This window comes from Pelodiscus sinensis, chromosome 3, assembly GCF_052426305.1.
Source record: "Pelodiscus sinensis isolate ZL-2025 chromosome 3, ASM5242630v1, whole genome shotgun sequence".
Lineage (NCBI taxonomy): Eukaryota > Metazoa > Chordata > Testudines > Trionychidae > Pelodiscus > Pelodiscus sinensis.
Window position 1 is genome coordinate 37,022,945 of NC_143054.1, and position 21,976 is coordinate 37,044,920.

Genomic DNA, 21,976 nt, shown 5'->3' on the forward strand with positions numbered 1-21,976 from the left:
CTAGCACAACAGGCCAGGGAGGACGCAGGGGTGGGCTCTGAAGTCCTCCATTCTGTGGTGTAAATATGTTTGGATATCACTGTCTCTTTGCACTTGCCTTTTCTGTGTTTATCTGGTCGAATAAATTTGTTGGGTTTATTCAACATTTGCATGAGTTTTTGTTGTCTGACTGCTCCAACCCTTCCTCCTTGATGTGGGGTTGGCTTGGAAGTCATCTACTTCGAATGGACATGAACAACCACTCGAAGAATAAAAGAACAGTTACTTACCTGTAACTGTTGTTCTTCGAGATGTGTTGCTCATGTCCATTCGACTGCCACCCTACTTCCCCTTCATCAGAGTGTCCGGCAAGAAGGAACTGAGGAGGGGCAGCGCCGGCAGGGGTACTTATGCCCTGCCATCGTGGCACCACTCCAGGGGGCACCCTGCCGGCGCTACGGGTACCACTAGGGAAAATGCTCCGGAAGATGCGGTGCACGCGGTGCACACACCTACTTCGAATGGACATGAGCAACACATCTCGAAGAACAACAGTTACAGGTAAGTAACCGTTCTTTTCTTCCCCCATCGGGAATTTACTGTTGGGGACGTGCCAATGCCCACGTGTGTTGTGGGGGACGCGGCCTACCCCAGCTAATGCGGCCCTACACGGGGCAGATGGACCACAACCGGGCACGGTTCAACGACCGCCTCAACCGGGCCCGCAACCAAGTCGAGTGTGCCTTCTGGCGTCTGAAAGCCCGGTTCCGCTGTTTGCTCACCCGTCTGGAGGTAGTGGCCGCATGCTGCGTGCTCCACAATCTCGTGGAGCGAAAGGGAGAGGCCTTCCTCCCGGCATGGATAGCAGGTAAGGGCCAGGCCTTCGAACAGCCCCTCAAAGCTGCCATCCGCCAGGTGCACAGCGATGGGGTGCGCATGCGGGAGGCCCTGATGGAGAAGTTCTCCCAGGCTCCATAGTAGGGTCGCCTCTGTCTCCCTTGATATCTCCCTCCCATCCCCAACCTCTCCCTCCTCCCCTCACCTTACCTCCCAATAAACAACCAACATAAGTTTTTTTGGAACACAACATTTCGAACTTTATATTTACAATGGATGGGGGGAATGTAGAGTGGGAGGGGGAAACTACTGCTGGGAGGGGTGGCCCCTGCGACTGCCTCTGCAGGGGCGGACCTGGACAAGGGGATCAGGCCACGTTGGGGCAAGTAGCACGGAGAGGTGGGCAGGAGAAGGAGGGGGCATTGCGGGAGCAGGAGGAGCAGGGGGCATTGCGGGAGCAGGAGGGGCAGGAGGAGGAGGAGGGGACACGGGCATTGCTATGGGAGGGATGGCGGGTGGATGGGGCACTGCCATGCTGTAGTGCACGGCATGCCCAATGTGAGAGGTGAGAGCAGTGATTGCATCTGCCACTCGCTCACATTGGGCCTGGAAGTGGCCCCAGGCCTGCTGGCACCACTCAACGTCCGCCTCCACCCGCCGGGTGATGGCCACCTCAATGCACTCGATGGTCTGCACATGCCGCTGAAGCAGTTGGTCCCACTGCCGGACTCGCCGGCTTGGGGCTTGGGTGGTTGAGGGTGCTGCCGCTGCCGCAGGACTAGAGGGTCCCCCGCTCCTGCTCGGTCCCGCTGCAGGGAACAGAGGAAAGGATGGGTCAGTCAAGTCAGGCAGCCCGGCCACGGTCCCCGCATCCTATGCCCTCCGCCCCTGAGGCCAGGTGACACTACGGGACTGTGGCTTAGGCCCACTCTCTCTCCCCCCCCCGTCCTACTCGCCCCCCTCCCCCGTGTTGCATGTTTGCATACAGCACTGCCCCCGAGAAGGGCGCTCCTCCATGTATTGTAACCACCGGTCTGGGTCCTGGCTCCTTGGGGGGTGGGAGGGTGCTTGTGTTGTGTTAACCTGTGGTACTCCCTGCCAGAGGAGGCTGTGAGGCTTTGGGCTAATCAATGGTGTTTGACAGGGAGCAAGATGAATCCCCACACAGTACCTGGGAGCACATCTGGCAGACGTGGTCTGGGCTCTCAGATCCCCATCACGTGGATGTCCCTGGACAGAACCAGGGGTGACTGGGGAGTGTACCATCCTTGGAGCAAAACTCAAGTGGCCCTAGGGCCAGCCCGAGCACTTCCCCACCTGCTAGCGCTCACACACGTAGCCCAGGGACGTGTGTGGTCGCAGTGGGGACTTCCCTTGGGGGGCCAGCCAAGGCACCGGGAGCAGATGAGGGGCTCAGTGGGGGCCACACTCACAAGGCAGTGACGCTGTGGTTTTCCCAGCAGCAGCTGGCTGTGCCTCACCGCCAGGCATGGGACAGTGTGCCGTTCTGCGTGCTGCAGCCTTGAGGAGCTGTGGGCTGTGGCCTGAGCCCCTGGGGCCCTGGCCGGATCCAGCCGGCATCCACCCTTCCCCCCTGGTCCAGACGTGAGTGAGCAGCACGGTCCCAGACATGACCTGGAGCTGCCTGCCGCGGCCACGTGCCGCTCGGTCACCAGGCTGCACGTGGCTGTACATGCTGCATATTGCTAATGCTACACAGCGTACAGCTCACACTGCCTAAGTAATGCTTCCTCCTCCTCCCCACCCTGGATGCCTGGCTTCCACCCGCCCTTGTGAGTGCAAAATGCAACACTCACCAGTGGATCCTTCCCCAGACTCTGAGAATGCACAGGAGACATCAGGGCTGCCAGAGAGGGCCTCCACCTGGAGGATCCCACTGCTCCCCTGGTCCTCCTCGTCCTCCGACCCACTGGGCAGCTGTTCTTCCTCCCCTGCCTCACTGGACCTGGTGACGGGGGGAGGGGGGAGGTGGCGCCTGCTGGTGTCCACAGGAACCGAGGGTCCCTGGGATGGTGCCTGGCCCAGGATGCCGTGGAGCCGCTGGTAGTGCGGGCAGGTGTCGGCTCCTGCCCCCTGGCCCTCGCTGGCCCAGACGTAGCCCAGGCACAGCTCTTTCACCTTAGCCCGGACCTGCTCGAGGGTCCAGGCTGGATGACCCTGGTCAGAGAGCACCTGGGCCATGCGGCGGGAAATGTCCACGTTGCGCTGACGAGAGCGGATGTCGTGGAGAGCTTCCTCATCAGCCCACAGGTCCAGGAGGGCCTCTATCTCCCCTGAGAACCAGGACGGGGCACGCCGCTTTGTGCCCCTTGGGGCCTCCTGCGCTGGGGGTACGAGTTGTTCCCCCCCGGAGCGGCCATCCTGGTGGTCTGGTGGCTGATGGGGAAGGCAGCAGAGCCACATGGCAGAGCTATGGGCAAAGGCGGCAGAAGGGCTTCTGCCTCGTGGCCTCTGCAGGCTGCGTCTGCCTTTAAGGGGGGTCGGGTTACCAGGAAGTCCGGGAGCTGCCTGCAGGTACAGAGCGGTCAAATGGCCACTAAGGCTTATTTCCGTTGAGGCTGCTTTTGCGCAAAATGTCTTGGCTGCCTGTCTACACTGGCCTCTTGCGCAAGAAGCACTGATTTCTTACATTAGAAAGTCGGTGTTCTTGCACAAGAACTCACGGCCAATGTAGACAGACAGCAAGTTTTTGCGGAAAACCATCTGCTTTTGCACAAAATCTTACTAATGTAGACACAGTCTGTATGTTCCATCATTACTAGATAGCACTAAGCTACAGTTCTATGAATATGTATGAAAGATATACATGTAGGCTGTGTCTAGATTGGCCAGTTTTTTCAGAAAATCAGCCGCTTTTCCGGAAAAACTTGCCAGCTAGCTGTCTACACTGGCCGCTTGAATTTCCGCAAAAGCACTGACGATCTCATGTAAGATTGTCAGTGTTCTTGCAGAAATACTATGATGCTCCCGTTCAGGCAAAAGTCCTTTTGCGCAAAACTTTTGCGCAAAAGGGCCAGTGTAGACAGCTCAGATTTGTATTCCACAAAAAAGCCCCAATCGCGAAAATGGTGATCGGGGCTTTTTTGCGGAAAAGCGTACATGCCAATCTAGACGCTCTGTTCCGAAAATGCTTTTAACGGAAAACTTTTCAGTTAAAAGCATTTCCAGAAAATCATGCCAGTCTAGACATAGCCGTAAGATATACATGTATCATGTAAAATAAGAAGAGGTTACTCACGTTGTGTAGTAACAATGGTTCTTCGAGATGTGTCCCCGTGGGTGCTCCACTCAAGGTGTTGGGTCCCGACCCGGCGCTGCTAGTCGGAGATTTCCAGAGCCGTAGCCGGGCTGGACCGTGCATGCCTGAGAGCAGCGCGTGGCATTCGCGCCTTTGCAATGTCTCGCGGTCCGGCCCCCCCTCGTCAGTTCCTCTCACCACTCGGTCTCTGAAAGATAAAGCAGAAAGACCCGGAGCGGGAAGGAGGGTGGGTCGTGGAGCACCAACGGGGACACATCTCGAAGAACCATCATTACTACACAACGTGAGTAACCTCTTCTTCTTCGAGTGGTCCCCGTGGGTGCTCCATTCAAGGTGACTACAAAGCAGTAACCCAGAATGCGCTCCGGGTCAGTTATTTTCTACTGTGGATAGAACCGCAGAGGCCACCACGGCATCTGAAGCCTACCTCCTAGTTATGGCATAATGATGTGCAAAAGTTACACTAGAGACCCAGGTAGCCGCGCGGAACATATCCGCAAGGGGAACTCCCCTTGCAAAAGCTGTGGAGGTTGCTACTGATCGCGTAGAGTGAGCCCAAGGTAAAGAAGGAAGAGGTTTGTTCCAAATCAAATGGCAACTTGTAATACAAAGAGTAATTAGTTTTGCAATGCGCTGAGTGGAAAATGCCTTGCCCTTGGATTTCTGTGCCGTAGATACGAACAGCCTGTCCATGCGCCCCCATTGGCGGGGTCTGTCTATATAGAAAGAAAGCGCACGTTGGACATCGAGGGTGTGGAAAACAGCGTCCATACTTGAGGAGTGAGGCTTGGGGTAAAAAGCTGAGAGGACAATAGGCGTGTTAATGTGAAAGGAAGAGCAGACTTTGGGAATAAAGTCCGGCTATAATCGTAGCATTACCGTGTCTTTGGAAAAAACCGTAAAAAGAGAGCTTGCCATCAACGCCCCCAGTTCACTCACCCTTCTCGCTGATGTAATTGCAAGTAGAAAGACCGTTTTCATGGTTAGCATATGTAAAGAAACCGACGCTAGAGGCTCAAAGGGAGGGTACATAAAATGGTATCCAACACTAAATCAAGATTCCAAGAAGGGGGAGGCGCCCTTCGTGGTGGGTATAAATTCATGAGCCCCTTTAAGAACCTCTTTGTAATTAGATGAGAGAAGAGCGAGGAACCCTCTGCTGGATGGTGGAAGGCACTAATAGCTACTAAGTGCACCTTTAAAGATGATAGTGCAAGTCCCGAATTTCGTAGATGAAGGATGTAATCAAAAACGTGATGCAGAGGAGATGAGAGAGGCTGTATGTTATTTTGAAGGCACCACTTAGAAAATCTCTGCCACTTCGCAAGGTAAGTGTTCCACGTAGACTCTTTCCTGCTATATAGAAGTATGGCTTTGACCTGTTCAGAGCACAGGTTTTCATCTCCTTTTAACCATTCAGGAGCCACACCGTCAGATGTAATGCCTGAAGTCTGGGGTGTAACAGAGAGACTTGTTCCTGAGAAAGAAGATCTTGGTGGAGAGGAAGGAGGTATGGTGGCTGAATCAACATTTTGTGTAAAAATGGATACCAAGCTTGCCTGGGCCAGGCTGGTGCTAGCAAAATGACAGTCGCCGCTTCTGCTCTGATTTTCTCCAGTGTTCTGGAGATGAGGGCCATAGGGGGAAAAGCATACAGAAGTGCCTTCTTCCATCTGACCAGAAGCGCATTGCCGAGGGAGCCCTTGCCAAGCCCTACTCTGGAGCAATATAGGCGACACTTCTTGTTGTTGGACGTTGCGAAGAGATCTACGAGGGGCATACTCCATCTGCAAAATATCGCACGAACTACATCTGCCCTTATTTCCCACTCGTGGTCCATGGGAAAACGTCTGCTGAGGGAATCTGCAATTACATTGGGGGTGCCAGGTAAGTACGATGCTATTATGGTTACGTTGTTCTGTATGCACCAATTCCAACACCGCACTGCTTCGGCGCATAGGGAGCGTGATCATGCTCCTCCCTGCCTGTTCACATAATACATCGCTGCTACACTGTCTGTCAGTATCCTTACTGAAAGACCTTCGATATGCGGGAGAAAATGTTTGCATGGATAGAAAATTGCCCGGAGCTCCAATTGATTGATGTGAAGACGCCTCTCACTGAGAGACCATTTGCCTTGGGTTCGTTCATTGCCCGTGTGGGCACCCCAGCCGATGAGTGAGGCATCTGACGTTCTCTGTACTGATGGTTGTTGTCGGTGGAATGGAACTCCCAGCAGAAGATTTTGCACCTTCGTCCACCAACGCAGAGATCTTTGAACATGTGAAGGTAGCCATACTACTTTGTGAATGTCGTGCCTCACGGGAACATAAACCGTGGACAGCCAGTGTTGGAGGTTCCTCAGGTGAAGCCGCACATGAGGAACTACAATGGTGGCAGCCACCATGTGACCCAGGAGACGAAGGCAATTGTGAACCGAGACACTCACATTCCTGTTGAGTACGGTAACGAGGTCTTTGATCGCTTGAAATCTTTCCTGAGGTAAGTATGCCCTCGCCGTGCGCAAATCGAGGTTTGCCCCTATAAACTTTATGGATTGCGTCGGAGTAAGTGTTGATTTCTGCTTGTTCAGGAGGAGACCGAGGGATTCGAATGTTTGTTCGACCGTCGCCACCATCTGCGACGCCTCTTGCTCCATGGAACCTTTTATTAAGCAATCGTCCAGGTACGGGTATATTATCACCTATAGCCGACGCAGATGAGCTGCTACGACAGCCAGGGTTATTGAGAAAGCTCTGGGTGCTGAAGCAAGACCGAATGGCAGAACCTGATACTGAAAATTATCGTGGCTTATCACAAATCACAGAAACTGTCTGTGAGTGGGATGAATTGCGATGTGAAAGTACGCATCTTGTAAATCGAGGGCAGCGAACCAATCGTTGTAATCGAGGGATGGGATTATGGAACTCAGGGTCACCATTTTGAAGCGCTGCCTGCGGAGATAACAATTTAGACGGCGTAGATCGAGAATGGGTCTCCAGCCCCCCATTTTCTTTTCTGTTAGGAAGTATCTCGAATAAAACCCTCTTCACTTGAACTGATCTGGGACCCTCTCTATCGCTCCGATGGCAAGGAGACGATGAGCTTCCTGTCACAGGAGGTTTTCGTGAGATGTGTCCCTGAAAAGGGACGGGGAAGGTGGGATGGTGGGGGGAATGGAAGTGAAGGGAATGGTAAAACCGATCTTTATGACTTCTAGTACCCATTTGTCCGATGTTATTTTGACCCATTGGTGATAGTAGGGTCGTAAGCGATGGTGGAAAATGGGACTTGTGTGCTCAACAACGATTGGTAGCATTCACTTGCCCTCAATAAAAGTGTCAAACTTGCTGTTTAGAGGTGGATGTACCCGACACTCTAGGTGGTGGTGGGCACCTTCGCTGAGGCCGCTGTCTAGGTCTGGACTGGTCGAACGGGCGATTTTGCTGTCTCCAAGGCTGGTAATCGTACCGTCTTTGATACGGGAAATAACGACGACGGCGGAACGGTGGTACATACATTCCCAGCGTACGAAGTGTTGTTCTTGAATCTTTGCCAGTATGAAGTACCTCGTCTGTCTTCTCTGCAAATAATTTTACCCTGTCAAAAGGAAGGTCCTCAACCTTGGAGTGTAGCTCCTTGGGTACCGCTGCTGTGGCGAGCCAGGACAAGCGTCTCATAGACACTGCTGTTGCTACTCCTCGAGCCGCTGTGTCCGCCACATCCATAGCTATCTGGAGATTAGCTTTTGAACACGCATAGCCTTCCTTGAGGATCGTCCGTAACAGCTCTTTATTGGCATCCGATGATCTTTGGGCCAGCTCTGTAAGCTGCGTGATATTATCGAAACTATGGTTCGCCAATAGGGCTGCATAATTCGCTATGCAAAGAAGCCAACGTGGCCAATGAGTATACTTTGCGGACAAATATATCCAATTTTTTTGCCTCCTTATCTGCCCCTACATTTTTCAGCTGTGGGTTCTTAGCCCTTTGGAGAGCTGCATCGATGACCAAGGAGTTTGGCTGAGGGTGGGTAAAGAGGAATTCTGAGTCTTTAGATGACACAAAATAACGTTTTTCCGCCGGTTTCGAAGTTGGAGCTGTCGAAGGCGGGGTATGCCAAATTTCTTCTGCTAACTGTAGGATTGCCTCATCAATAGGGAGAGCGACCTTAGATTGTTGTTTAGGATGTAAATTTCTCCAGAGTTTGAATTGTTTCGTCAGGACATCTGATAGCTGGACGTCCTGAGACTGGGTCACTCTTCTAAAAAGATCCTGAAATTCCTTTGTGTCATCAGGAGGAGAAGAATCTCCTGCAAACACAGCATCGTCTGGGGATGACGAAATATCTTCTGGAGATACAGTATGCAGGCGATGGTCTGTATCCGAAATTTGTCCTTCCTCGGGCTCCGACAGGTGAGCTGGGGCCGAGGGGGTCTCTGGCAGAGGTCTCGCACTCCGACATTCCTGGATTGGAGGTGATTGTTGTGATGAACAAGGGGCTTGACAGCAGCACAGACGGGAACGGGACTGAGATCTACCGTGTTCATAGGATGAATGGTGGCTCCTGTAATTAATGTGCTCCGGGGACGATCGTCGCGAGGAGTATCTGCTAGCATACCTCCTATGATAAGATCTTGGAGGAGAGTAGCTAGGTGAGCGAGACCGATATGATCCCCGATGATAATAGGGATACCGGTAGCAATGGCCAGAGTGACGAGACCTTGATCTCCATCGCGGAAAACACATTGCCTGACCGTGAGACGTTGAGTAATCTCTGACCCCCGCTGAATGACACGGTGAAAGCAAAGGTTCAGGTGAAAAGTTTGGTGATGGTGAAATGGAGTGTCTTGGCATTGACTTTCTAGCAGACTTCGTAGGGACCTTAGATGCAGGGGCATCTTCCCTCCCTTGTAATAGTAAAGAATGGGGGGAGAGGGGAGGGGATTGACCCTCCGTCCTGTGAACTGTGGTATCATGCCGCTGAGCCAGGCTCGCACGCGGGGCCGTGGGCAGCTCCCTGTCTGCCAAGGCTGTTGAGCGCAAACGATTTCCCGGTGCCGACTCGGTGCGCTATGGGACGCCCTGCTGTTGGGCCCGCTCATGCTCCTCCTCGGGCCCGTCACTCATTGCCGACTCCGGCGCTGGCTGCAGTGCCGGTTTGTTATGAGCCATCAGCGCTGCTTGCGGTGCCGCTGTAGATTGCGGCTGCACAGTCGGTCCCCGTTCAAGCACCTCCGGCGGTGCTGATTGCTCTCGGTAAGCCAAACGCTTAAAGGCGTTCAGAGCCGGTTCCAATGACGATCGGCTCAGAGGTGCAGGCATTGCCGACAGTGCCCAGTGTGGCGTTTCTTGGTGCCCCATCACTCCAGACGTACCCGGCTTTTGTCCCTGACTGATCCGGGACAATGAAGTGGCTGGAAGAGAGCGTGACGGAGACACTCTCTTTCTCTTTGACCCCATCACCGCGGGCGATCGCGATCTCCTTTCTGCCCTGCGGAAGGTTCTGACACCTGGTCATTAGAAGGCTGTAAGGCCTTATCGCACAGCAGGAGTTTCATTCTCATGTCTCTCTCCCTGCATGCTCTGGGTGTCAATTTCGCGCAATGGGTGCATTTCTGTGGTACGTGCGATTCTCCTAGGCATCTGATACAGGTCGCATGCCCGTCAGACGCCGGCATCGCTTCCTTACATTACGCACACCGTTTAAACCCGGGTGAGCCGGGCATGATGTTAACAACTTAACTCTATACAAGTAAACTAATAGTTTTCTTTAAAAAAAAAAGTTTAACAATTGAACTACTAACTAACTAACTAACTAACTAACTAACTAACTATAGGTACTAGAATTTAAACTGTCTATAATAAATTCCTTTTTTTTTTTTTAAGAACGGCTTTTCTCTGAGGAGATAAACGGCGCTCCGCCAGCAACCACAGGCGGTTGAGAGGAAGTGACGAGGGGGGGCCGGACTGTGAGACGTTGCAAAGGCGCGAACGCCACGCTCTGCTCTCAGGCATGTGTGGTCCGGCCCGGCTACGGCTCTGGAAATCTCTGACTAGCGGTGCCGGGTCAGGACCTGACACCTTGAGTGGAGCACCCACGGGGACCACTCGAAGAAGAACTATATTTAGTTTAAACAAAAAACTTCACCAAAGAATCAATGCCCACAAAACAGATATTAGACAGGATCACAAAGAAAAAACACTTTCTTGCCATTTCATCCAGAAAGGACATTGTCTCAATGACTTGATTACCTGCATCCTGCTTCAAAGACCTTTTCAGACCACACTTGAAAGAGAATCCTCTGAACTGTCATTCATACTTAAATTCGACACTTTACGCCTAAGTTTAAACAAAGACATTAATTATCTTACCCATTACAAAGATAGCTTCTCCAATTATCACCTCTAATATCATTAGCTCACAGACATTTACGTCGTCCCCCCCCCATTCTCCTTCTGTTCTGAAATTTGATTTGTCCTTTTCATATGTGTTCATTTTTTTTAATTGTATCCTTTGGTATAAATGGTTGTGACAATTTTCTTCCACTATTTTATCTGAGGAAGTGGGTCTGGCCCACGAAAGTTCATCACCTAATAAACCATCTTGTTAATCTTTAAAGTGCTACATAGTCCTGTTTTTTGTTTCAGCTACACCAGACTAACACGGCTACATTTCTATCACTATATTTAGTTTATGTCTCTTAATCCACTTTTGCTGTATTATTGTGCTCTTTCCAGTTGCATTGTTATACTGTCTGACATACATGCATTGGGTGTCCCATGTATATGGAAAAGGGATCAGAACATGCCAATATTATGACATACAACAAGGCTGTGTATTTCTGTATTACTTTTTGTCGTATTCTATTATACTATACTATAATTGCTCTTCTTTTTAAGAAACATAAATTCTGGTTTTGAAGAATAACTGTTTATCCTCTGTGTTCTCAAATTAGGGATTAGCAGGATTAGGCTGCTCCGGAGAGTCCTCCATGGGTCAGAGATAAACCACCTGGCGATACTCTGGAAATTCCAACAGGGTGGGCTATCCCCTTATGCACATTTGGGCCAACTAACAAAAGTGCCTTGGATCCAGAATTGTTGGGTTAACAATACTAGTAAAACCACCAGCAATGTTATGCTCTAAATATAAGATGTCTCAAATATTTAAGCTTTCCCAAAAAGAGAAAGATCTCTTCAATAGCAGAGCACAAGACTTTAGTAATATAAATTATACGTATGAAGACGTGGCCAGGCATACATGCTGCTATGGAGCAGACATGCATGAATGTTATATTATAGTAATGATTACTTCTTTTACTTTTATTTTCTTAAATATATAAGTTTAAGGTATTCATATTTATCATGCAAAAATTAGAATTTTCATCAATCTGACATAAGGGTAGCCTAAAAAAATATTACTGAAAGTTTTAAGTCTTACACTATTGAACAGAGGGAACACAGAACTGTGACATTGTGAGGCTGAAAGCAAAATTTTGGAGCTTGAGGTTCTTGCATACTGAAAGCAGTTTTCTTTACTAATTTTCTCCTCTGACACACGGTCCAAAAGGTCACTGCTGAATGAGTGATTTATTTCTTCAATTTCTTTTTACCTTTCTACTGTGCATGCTTATTGGATAACTAGAAACAACATTTCTTCAGTTTGTTCTGTGCATTAGTAGTAGCATGTGCCGTTGCTGGGTTTGGGGATAGATTTCACTCACTCCTCTCTAACAATTTCTTGTACTCTCATTAGCAGGAGGCTAAAATGATTTCTCACTCTCCCCTGTATCAGTTCCTGTCTCTTCAATCACTCAGAAAAGCTCTACCAACATCAACTGCCTGACATAGAGAGTGTGTTTACGCATCAATTTAGGTCGAGGTCTGAACTCAGGGTCAAGCAAAAATGTGCTAACCTTGCACTCAAACCCAGGATCCTGTAAGTCTGAACCTGTGTGGCAACCAGCTTGTTATGGGAGATTTTGTAAGACCAGCAAAAGTCCTATCCCGCTGTCAGTAACATGGACTATTGATTATCATGTTCATTGCCCAAAGAAGCTCTAGGCCCTTTGTAGCAACCTTAGCATAACTAAGTAAGCCAGAGGGGAGGAGGTTGAATGGCTACAAGTGAACATGACTCTTCTGCCATCCTGTTTGTTTTTAAAATTGTTGAAGCATGTGGCTTAGAAAAACAGGAAAGCCTATAGTCTACCTATGCTTGATGGCTGATATAAAGAAGTACAGCTGTACAAAAAATGACTTGAAGTTGATTTCTTAATTTTCTGATTTTTTTGACAATTTTAGATTGATATTTTGTTGTAACATTTATAGGCATAAAATGAGTAAAAGATAGTGGGGACAGGAGAAGGAACAAAGGACAAAAGTTAAGTGGACTCTTTAGTGAATCCATCAAAATATCCCCAGTGACAGACAGGGGGCTGGCCACTAGAAACCTGTGTCTGACCCAGAGACCACTCCAAACTTTGTGTTAGCTACCAATTTCCTGACATCTTCAAAAGAGAACTGTCAGGCAGTTGTCTGTAGATTCCATAGCATAACAAGCATGGACCTAACTGCTGTGGCAAACATTGCAAATATCTCACGCATTATACTACAATTTTTCCAAAGCTTAGACAGGATGCAGGAACTCTCTGAAAGGAGCAATGGGCATAAGTTGGCAGCGGTTGGGTCTGTTGACAGAGTGGAACACTGATTTTGGTCCCAGAAGATTAGAACAAACTGGTAGGATTGCATAGTTATGCAGCTATGAGACGATGACCAGGGGCTACAAAACTTTCACATGTGTAAAACCACTTTAATGGACCTTTGCAAATTGCTTTCCCTCTCCCTGAAGTGCAGCAATACCAGAATGAGTGCCACTATGACAGCTGAGGAGTGAACAATGATAGCCCTATAGAAACTTGAAACAACAGACAGTTACCAGTTAGTTGGGAACAAATTTGAGTGGACAAATCTGTAGCAGGGGCTGCTGTGATCCAAGTAGCCAGAACAATCAATACCTTTCTGCTATGAAAGATAGTGAATCTGACAAACATGCAGGACATTGCGTAGGGCTTTGCCACAATGAGGTTCCTTAACTGTGGAAAGGTAATGGATGGAATACATATTCCTATCTTGTCACTAGACCACCTTGCCAAAGAGTACATAAACCATAAAAGGTACTTGTCAATGGTGTTACAAGAGCTGGGGAAATACAAGGGGGCTACGTCTACACTGGCACCCTTTTCCGGAAATGCTTAAAATGGATCAGTTTTCTGTTATAAGTATTTCCGGAAAAAGCGTGTTTACATTGGCAGGATGCTTTTCTGGAAAAGCACTTTTTCCAGAAAAGCATCCGTGGCCAATGTAGATGCGCTTTTCCAGAAAAAAGCCCCAATCGTCATTTTCGCAATCGGGGCTTTTTTGCAGAAAAGACTACTGTGCTGTCTATACTGGCCCTTTTCTGGAACAGTTTTTCAGGAAAAGGACTTTTGTCCGAACGGGAGCAGCATAGTTTTTCCAGAAAACACTGACAATTTTACAGTAGATCCTCATTGCTTTTCCGGAAAAGCAAGCGGCCAGTGTAGACAGCTGGCAAGTTATTCCGGAAAAGCGGCCGCTTTTCCGGAATAAGTGGCCCAGTGTAGACACAGCCGGGCTGTTTCAACACCATCAGCATGGGATGGTCAAAAAAGGTGCATGCATTGTTAGGAATTTCAGTCTCTTTAGAAAACTCCAAGATATAACTTTCTTTCCAGACTGGAAAATTAACATTGGAGATATTCAAATACAATAGTTATCTTCAGAAGCCCTCCCTACCCCTTACTCCCATGCCTCATAAAACTGTACACACTCTGCTTAGACAGCAATAAGGAGTAGTTCAATTACAAGCTGAACAAGTGCTGAATGGTTATAGGTCATGCTTTTAGCTATTGAAAGGGAAAATGGTGCAGTTTGTCTAGGTCAGTTCTGTGAAAGCAAATTACCATTGGTGTTGCTGTTTGCTGTATAGTACATGTGTGTGAAAGTTTAAGAGGTTGAAGGATATCTCATGGTTAATTAAGAACAGCTGGACACCAGAGCAATAAGGTGAACACATGAAGGTCACTGCAAAGCAGAGAGGCTTTGAAAACCAGTTTAATCAGTTACATGAGTCTTGTGTTCTATATGTTCTTAACAAGTTGCCCCCTGCAGTACTGGTACTTGTACTGGTCTGTCCACTGAATTCTTTTCCACCAAACACAGGTAGCACACTGAACAAAGATCCCATTGTTCTGAAACACTATTTTTCTTTAGAAAACACAGGCAGAGACTTTAAAGGCATAAGGTCTGGTGGCAGCGCTCTCTCTCTCTCCCCTCCCCCCACCCACCAGCCAGGAAGCGGAAACTTAGAGGCTACATCTACACTGGCATGATTTTCCGGAAATGCTTTTAACGGCAAAGCACCTTCGGAAAAGCATATCTAGATTAGCAGGACGCTTTTTGCAAAAAAAAGCACTTTTTGCAGAAAAGCATCCATGGCCAATTTAGATGTGCTTTTCCGCAAAAAAGCCCCAATCGCCATTTTTGCGATCAGTGCTTTTTTTGCGGAAAACAAATCTCTGCTGTCTACACTGGTCCTTTTGCGCAAAAGTTTTTCGGAAAAAGACTTTTGCCCGAACGGGAGCAGCATTGTATTTCCGCAAAAGCACTGACAATCTTACATGAGATCCTCAGTGCTTTTGCGGATATTCAACCGGCCAGTGTAGACAGCTGGCAAGTTTTGTCTGGAAAAGCAGCTGATTTTCCAGAAAAAAAATGGCCAGTCTAGACACAGCCAGGCAGGTTTACTTCATTGTCTCTGAGCTGTAGCACAAACACCTCGAGCCCGCACATCACAAAAAACTTCAGATTCAAACCCAATGCGGACACCTAATGCTATTTCCCAAACTCTTCATGCCAAGGGCGCCCAACCAATGCAGGAACCAAACCGAGCAGCGCCCACTCCCCCAGCTTCCTTCCGCGCCAGGCAGCCAGAGACCCCGCCCGCCTCCCAGAGCAGCGCGGCTAAGCGGCATGTACGCCCCACAAGAAGGCCGCGCCCACCCTTAGGAAGCGAAGCACAGAACCACAGAACCCAACCCCACACGCTACTGCGTAAGCGGAGTGCAGTCCCTCGCCTTATATACGGAGTGAAACGCCGCGCGCCGCCGCCTCTTTGGCGTCGTGTCTCGCGAGAATGCCTCACGACCTCTCGCGAGAATGAAGGGAGGCGGCCTCTAGGGGAGATGGAGGCGCCGCAGCGCGTGCCTGCCGGGCTCCCTACTATAGTGGCGGTAACTTCCCCCTCCCACCCTGGCGAGGAGCGCGAGGGGTGGGGGCGGAGCTTCCCCGAGAACGGGAGGGGCTGTGGGTGCCCTACGGCGGGGTGGGCGGGGCAGGAGCGTTGTGGGGCCCCGCTGGTCTCTGTTACCGCGGGCACGTGGACTCGTGGGAATGCGGCTGCCGGGGGGGGCGGGATGGGCGGAGTGGTCCGGCGGCCTCAGCGCTCGGGCGGCGCAAAGCGCGATTGGGGGGCTCTGAGAGCGGGGTTGCCCCCCCTCCCCCCCCACATAAAGGCCCAGCGAGTGGCGTGTGTCCCTGCTGCCCGGGAGTGCCTGAATTCCCAATGGTGGGAGCAGCCCTATTGATATGGAGTGAGGCCACTCCCATGTGTAAGTGCCCCCAGTGTCCAGGCCAGCCTGCTTTGCTTCACTGTGTTGGCTCATTTGTTTAAGGAAGCATCGAGGGGGAGATTTCTGCCTTACTGTTCCATCGTTTTGTCAGGCTGTAATCCAAGGTTCTGCTTTTAGAACAGCACGTAAGAAAACAGGTTTGCAAGGGACACAAGTAAACAGTCTAAGATTGATACACAGTTGATAAAGAATCAGAGGGGTAGCCGTGTTAGTCTGAAGCTGCAAAAGCGGCGAGGAGTCCTGTGGCAGCTTATAGACTAACTGAAGTGCTGGAGCATAAGCTTTCGTGGGCAAAGACCCACTTCGTCAGACCCACTTTTGCCCACGAAAGCTTATGCTTCAACACTTCAGTTAGTCTATAAGGTGCCACAGGACTCCTCGCCAGTTGATATAGAAGTTTCCTAATTGATTTCATGTTTTGATTGCAGCAAACAGACTGGTCTGAACCATGGCTATTGGGACTTCTAGTTTTCCACATTCTCTGCTTCCTGCTCACTTGCATTTCATTCCAGCGCTACTACCTACAGATAGGACATTTTCTCTGCATGGGTGAGTAGAGAATTAGTAGCTTGCCTGAGTTTGTGTTGCAGTTTGAAATAGGCATCCATATCTTCACGTATTATTGTACACTTCCTTTATGCCACGCTAATGATTATAATTTTGCTTGTGTTCATTTGTTATTATATATGATCCAACTAGGGATGTTAAATATCGAGTAATTGAATAGCATGAATTCTTATAGGTTACACAACTATTTGATAATCCCAGGAAGCTGGGCTGGCACCTAGTGTGCTGTGGCCCCACTCCCAGGGAGCCCCCTGCTATCCTGTGCTGCTGCCTCTGTTCCAGAGGCAGCAGCACAGGGTGCCAAGCGGGAGCTGGTCTGCGAGGAGAGCCAGTTTATAAACCAGCTTCCTGCAGACACGCTGGCTGCTGACCCAGGATGCTACCTCGGATATAGAGGCAGCAACATGGGGTGTCACCAACTCAGCAGACAGAGACTGCTGCAGCGGGAAAGGGGGGCGGTGGGAGAGGCTGCTGCGAAGGAGCTTCTATCTGTGGTGGCCCCGGGCTGGTTGCAGAGAGAGACTGGTCTGGCAGCAGCCTCTGTCTGCTGGAGGTCTGAGCTCCCCATAGACAGAGGTTACTCCATCTCTCCCCTTGCACTGTCTCCCCCCACCACCGGTTCCTGTGCCCCCTCTTGCTGCCTCTAATATAGGGGGGATGTGTGTAGCCAGCAAGATTAACGGATAAACCTAGGCCTAAATTGCTGTTATGGAATCATTTTCTGCAAAACAGTGATCCAGGAGGTGATCCTATACATAGATACCTCTTCATTACAACAGTGTCTCCAAAAATAAGTGATTTAACTGTACTGCCTGTTGATAGTTTGGGTATATATTAGTGTTAGATCAAAGTGTGCACTCTTCACATCACTACAAGTCACAACTGGTTTTTTTTTTAAAGCCATAAATAAGCAAAAGAAAAATACAGGATTTTATATCCCTTCACAGGAAGTGAGTTCAGGACCATACCATTATCTGAAAATATACAAAGTTCCAAATGTCTTTGTATAGATGTGCAATTACAATAATTATGAAGTTTACAGCCTCTCTGGGAGCAATGTCTCAATCAGGTACAACCAGGGATGCAGGACACTTAGGTAGAAAATCAAAGTCATGTATGAAAGTTTGATTTCTCAGACACATTTTATAAATAAAGTGGATTTAAGATGTTGCTTTAAATTCCTCATATTAAAAATACCACAAAACTGTCAAGCTTTCCTCAGGATGGTCCATTTGTGAAGTACATAGGGAGGAAAGCTGGCAGAGGATAGGAAAGAGATTATTATTTTTGTGACTGCTAAGTAGATATTTCCTAATATCAGGCATTTTTGTTTTTTACTTTAACCTATCCAGGCTTTCAGGCAGTTGTGTTTTCTGAGAACTAAAATGTTTTCTTCGTGTTTTTGCTTAAGAGTAATTTAGTGGATATTGACAAACTTAATTCTAATATAATTACTTAGATTTTGGTGAAATTTTAGCTTTTGCATTAAATTATACAACTGCACTACCAGTAAGAATGACTAAAATTTGAATTTTATACTATAGAATTGATTGTTGATTTTTATTCTACAAGCTTGTACTTGTGCATTTATCACTTTATAATATTGCATTCGTACTGTGTGCTCACATAATGAGCTGGCCCGGCTCTTACTATATTTAAAATGCAGAGCTGTAGTGGAGGTAGCTCCCAGACTCCGTGCAAGCCAGACTGAGCCAGACTGGGCCGGTCCAGCAGGCCCTGTTTGCAGAGAGTCCCCACTAATAGATGCAGCAGCATTGGGGGAGGAGGGCAAGGGAGGACAGGATGGGGCAGACAGCATCATGGTGATGATGCTAGGGGGAACCGTCTTTTAAGGGAGAGCAAGGAGCAGGGGAAATGAGAGTGGTAAACTCAGTTACCTGATAAGCCCAGGCTTATCGGGTAGTCAGCTATTCGACTACTCACATTCTTAGTATACAGACTCAAACTGATCACCGGAAGTCTGTCTTTAAAAAATATTCAACCTAATGCTCATTTCCTTCTATGATGCAGTGGCTTTGGTATATTGTGCTGAATATATCAATGAACTGGCTGCTATGAATTGGAGGTAACTACATAACTTTTATTTTCATATTTAAATGTTTTTATTTGTAATGCTGTCTTTTTTTGTACAGTCCTCAAAAGCAGTTTCTAAATGTAGTATTACATCCTTCAGCCATGAAAAGCGGTATCATGAATGGTTTCATTAGTTAACAAAATATTTGAACATGAAAAGTATAATATCATATGTGATAAATATTATATATTGTTGGGTTTTGTGTACCTAATTCTGATCCTTAGGGGGGAAAAATCATTTACATCAGTTTTCATATGGGTCATTTTTATGCTTTTCTTGATTAACCATTTTTAAGAATACAGGTAGTCCCAGAGTTACGCGGATCCAACTTATGTCGGATCCGCAGTTACAAACGGGGATTTTCTCGCCCCGGAGGACTCGAGTGGCGGGACGCCTGGTCCCGCCGCCCGCTTCCTCCGGGGCGAGAAAAGCTGCTCCCCATCTCCCTGGTCTGCTGCGGGAGCCAGCAGACCAGGGAGACGGGGAGCAAAGCGGCGGAGGACCCGGGGCCGGACCCGCAGCCGTTTCCAGATCAGTTGATCTGGAAGCGCCGCAGGTCCGGCCCCAGGTCCTCCGCCGCTTTGCTCCGCGTCTCCCTGGTCTGCTGGGGGGGGACGCAGCTAGTGCCCCCCCCCAGCAGACCAGGGGGATGTGGAGCATAGCCCGGGGCCTGTGGTAGAGCAGGTAGGGCGCTGCCGGTTGGTCCCGCAGCACCGCTCCTTGGCGCTACTGGACCAACCCGGCAGCACCCCAGCTGCTCAGCCCCAGGAGTCCTGATTCAGCCGCTGCTGATCAGTTTCAGCAGTGGCTGAATCAGGACACCTGGGGCAGAGCAGCTGGGGTGCTGCTGGGTTGGTCCAGTAGCGCCGAGAAGCGGCCGCGCTACTGGACCAACCCAGCAGCACCCGAGCTGCTCTACCCCAGACGTCCCCAAGTTAGCCGCTGCTGAAACTGACCAGCGGCTGACTACAGGAAGCCCGAGGCAGAGTTGCTCTGCCCCAGGCTTCCTGGAATCAGCTGCTGATCAGTTTCAGCAGCAGCTGACTTGGGGACGCCTGGGGTTCTTAAGTTGAATCTGTATGTAAGTCAGAACTGGTGTCCAGATTCAGCAGCTGAATCTGGATGCCAGTTCCGACTTACATACAGATTCAACTTAAGAACAAACCTACTGTCCCTATCTTGTACATAACCCGGGGACTGCCTGTACGTTAAGAATAGGTTCAAATGTAGGGGCGGGAAGGCTGTTTTAGTTTTAGTTCAAATTAACTTCAAAAAATATGTGAAAATCTTTTTAAGTCACAAGTAAAATCAGGGTTATGTTTTTTTGAGAGGAGGTGGTTGTAAAATTCACCAATATTTTTATTTGTGTAAAAACATTGACATTTTTCATGATTGGTATAATCCTGAAGGCACAATGCTGGAACAGCAAAGTGTGATAATACCTGTCTGTATTTCAGGAGGCTTTCATGTGCCTAAATAACTTTAAAAATCTGGCCCTAAGTGTTTAGGCATCCAAGTTTTATGTTAAGAAGCCATATTTCACACTTCATCAATTAATAGCACATTAAGTTGCATGTACGCAGCAAGTAGGACTTTCAAAAGTATGTAAGTAGTTAATTGCCACTGAAATCAATGGGAGTTAAGCTCCTAATTGTTTTTAAAAGTCCCATTAGATGCTTATCTTCATCTTTAGATGTCTAAATGCCTTTGCAAATCTGGCTCTTAATTTGTATTTAGACACCTGAATTATGGCCTGATATTTCAGAGGTACTGAACTTCCTTACCTTCCTGTGATTTAAATGAGAGCTATAGGTATGCATCACCCTGAAAATCTGATGATTTTATTTAGTTATCTAATTGTTGAGCTATGTGCCAAACTTGAGACATAAATGCTTGAAAATTCTCGTCTTAATACATAACTGCTTTATGTATTCAAATATCAGGAATAATTGAAATTGGTGTCTACAAAAAGAGAACTGTTGCATAAATGTAAGAGTATGTTTTCTTTCGGATGCATAAGCATAACTTTGTAAAGTGAATGAAAATTGTGTGTTGACAAAGAGGACATTGTATCCATTAGTCACTTTCGGTATTTTTACAATGCAGTTACATACCCACAAGTTGGCCTGAGCCTCACTAGCCCAAGTCATCTTGCATAGGCCAGCTGCAGTTTTTTTTAATTGCAGAAGCATACCTCACTTGCAGTATAGATGTTGGGCTTCAGCCTAACCATTAGGATCCTGAAAGGCAGGATAGTCCTTGAGCATGAGCCCAACATCTACACGGCAATCAAACAACCCCTTAGCCTGAGTAAACTGGCACAGGCCAGCTGCAGGCTTTAAATTACAGTGGACACATCCTCATTTCTATCATATTAACAAAAACATTGTGCAAAAATGAAAGGGTAGAATTGGTTGAAATATGCATGCAGAGAAGAACATACATGTACACAAATTATTTTTTATTGAAGCTTTGGAAATATGCTGAGTAATACTTGTTTTATTTATTGCAGGTTGTTTTCTAAATACCAATACTTTGATTCGAGAGGGATGTTTATTTCTCTAGTATTTTCAGCTCCATTGCTGTTGAATGCTATAATAATAGTGGTATGTGTTTAGTTTAATTTTATATTTTTATAAAGCAGATTTTAAATTTAATGTGCCCACATCATATGTCAATCTACTTACTTTTCAGATTGCCTGGGTTTATAAAACATTGAATGTAATGACTGAATTGAAGACACTACAACAGAAAAGAAAAGCAGAAAAAGAAAAGAAAAAATGATTATTGATGTATTTTAATAACATTTTATGTAACCATTCCTTCCATCTTATCTTATTTTTAACTGGGAGCTGCAATATTACCATGTTGTTGTTTTTTACCACCTTCCATATTCTGAGTTTGTCAGCTGCATATCATCCATGTTTATATGTAATATTAACATAACTATGCCAGCAGAAAAATGCTCACCTTAAAAAGCCTTCATGCTCTTTACCATACACTAATTTGTTTCGAGCTGAGCCAGCGTAGCCTCTGCTAGGGCAGATTTCAGCTATTCTGTTCAATAGTCCTTTGTCCATAAATTACATACTTATTTCATAGGCTGCTCATTAAGGTTCTAATTTAATGTCTTTGTAAGTTAATTGAAGTTTTGGTACTGATATCAGTGGGTGCATGATGCGTTGAAAAAATGTTTAAAAGTATTGTATTTGTGCATCCCACCATGTATATATTAATAAGCAACTCCTACAGAATCGGTTTACAAATAAAATGTTTGTTTTTTCCCAACTGCTAGTCTTGTAAGTTTAAGTTGAGACATGGTGGTCAAGATGAGTTCTCAGAAAGATTTGATGCTCATGGGTAGACTAACATGAGCACACAGTGCAATAATGAGCAAAAGGAATATTGCAATCCTGGAGAATTTCAAGTAAGAATTGAAGGCTGTTTTACCTCTGTTTAACTCTGGCACTGGTGGAATACTGTGTCCAGTACAGGGGTCCA

At 47.7% G+C, this 21,976-nt stretch overlaps 2 protein-coding genes across 4 annotated transcripts; one reads left to right on the forward strand and one right to left on the reverse strand.

Annotated features, from left to right (window-relative positions):
* Nucleotides 1-1,101: 1,101 nt before the first annotated feature.
* Nucleotides 1,102-15,394, reverse strand: LOC112547082 (uncharacterized). 3 transcript variants are annotated; one of them, XR_016349131.1, is made up of 4 exons: nucleotides 15,259-15,394; nucleotides 10,352-10,439; nucleotides 4,076-4,283; nucleotides 1,102-1,625 (listed from the first exon to the last, which is right to left on the reverse strand). XR_016349131.1 is itself a non-coding variant. In XM_089777063.1 (2 exons), the coding sequence occupies exons 1-2, from the start codon at nucleotides 3,238-3,240 to the stop codon at nucleotides 1,123-1,125; spliced, it is 1,110 nt and encodes a 369-aa protein (XP_089633189.1). In that variant the 5' UTR covers nucleotides 3,241-4,008; the 3' UTR covers nucleotides 1,102-1,122. The 3 variants fall into 3 exon arrangements, 1 of the variants encoding a protein (XP_089633189.1); XR_012902543.2 differs by lacking the exon at nucleotides 4,076-4,283 and having other exon boundaries at nucleotides 15,259-15,392; XM_089777063.1 differs by lacking the exons at nucleotides 4,076-4,283; nucleotides 10,352-10,439; nucleotides 15,259-15,394 and adding an exon at nucleotides 2,634-4,008.
* On the forward strand, nucleotides 15,285-21,763 carry TMEM18 (transmembrane protein 18). The gene is made up of 5 exons (XM_006130962.4): nucleotides 15,285-15,414; nucleotides 16,242-16,362; nucleotides 18,412-18,466; nucleotides 20,988-21,081; nucleotides 21,170-21,763. Exons 1-5 carry the CDS (start codon nucleotides 15,367-15,369, stop codon nucleotides 21,257-21,259), a joined length of 408 nt encoding a protein of 135 aa, XP_006131024.1. The 5' UTR covers nucleotides 15,285-15,366; the 3' UTR covers nucleotides 21,260-21,763.
* The last annotated feature ends 213 nt before the right edge of the window (nucleotides 21,764-21,976 follow it).

What these genes read in the sequence shown, in the direction of transcription:
- TMEM18 (XM_006130962.4), top strand. Translation starts at nt 15,367, where the DNA reads ATGGAGGCGCCGCAGCGCGTGCCTGCCGGGCTCCCTACTATAGTGGCG. An exon ending in GGCTCCCTACTATAGTGGCG is followed by an intron (nt 15,415 to 16,241) that starts GTAACTTCCCCC and finishes TTTTGATTGCAG; the next exon opens with CAAACAGACTGGTCTGAACC. An exon ending in CTGGCTGCTATGAATTGGAG is followed by an intron (nt 18,467 to 20,987) that starts GTAACTACATAA and finishes TATTTATTGCAG; the next exon opens with GTTGTTTTCTAAATACCAAT.
- LOC112547082 (XM_089777063.1), bottom strand. Translation starts at nt 3,240, where the DNA reads ATGTGGCTCTGCTGCCTTCCCCATCAGCCACCAGACCACCAGGATGGC. An exon ending in GTCTGGGGAAGGATCCACTG is followed by an intron (nt 1,626 to 2,633) that starts GTGAGTGTTGCA and finishes TGTTCCCTGCAG; the next exon opens with CGGGACCGAGCAGGAGCGGG.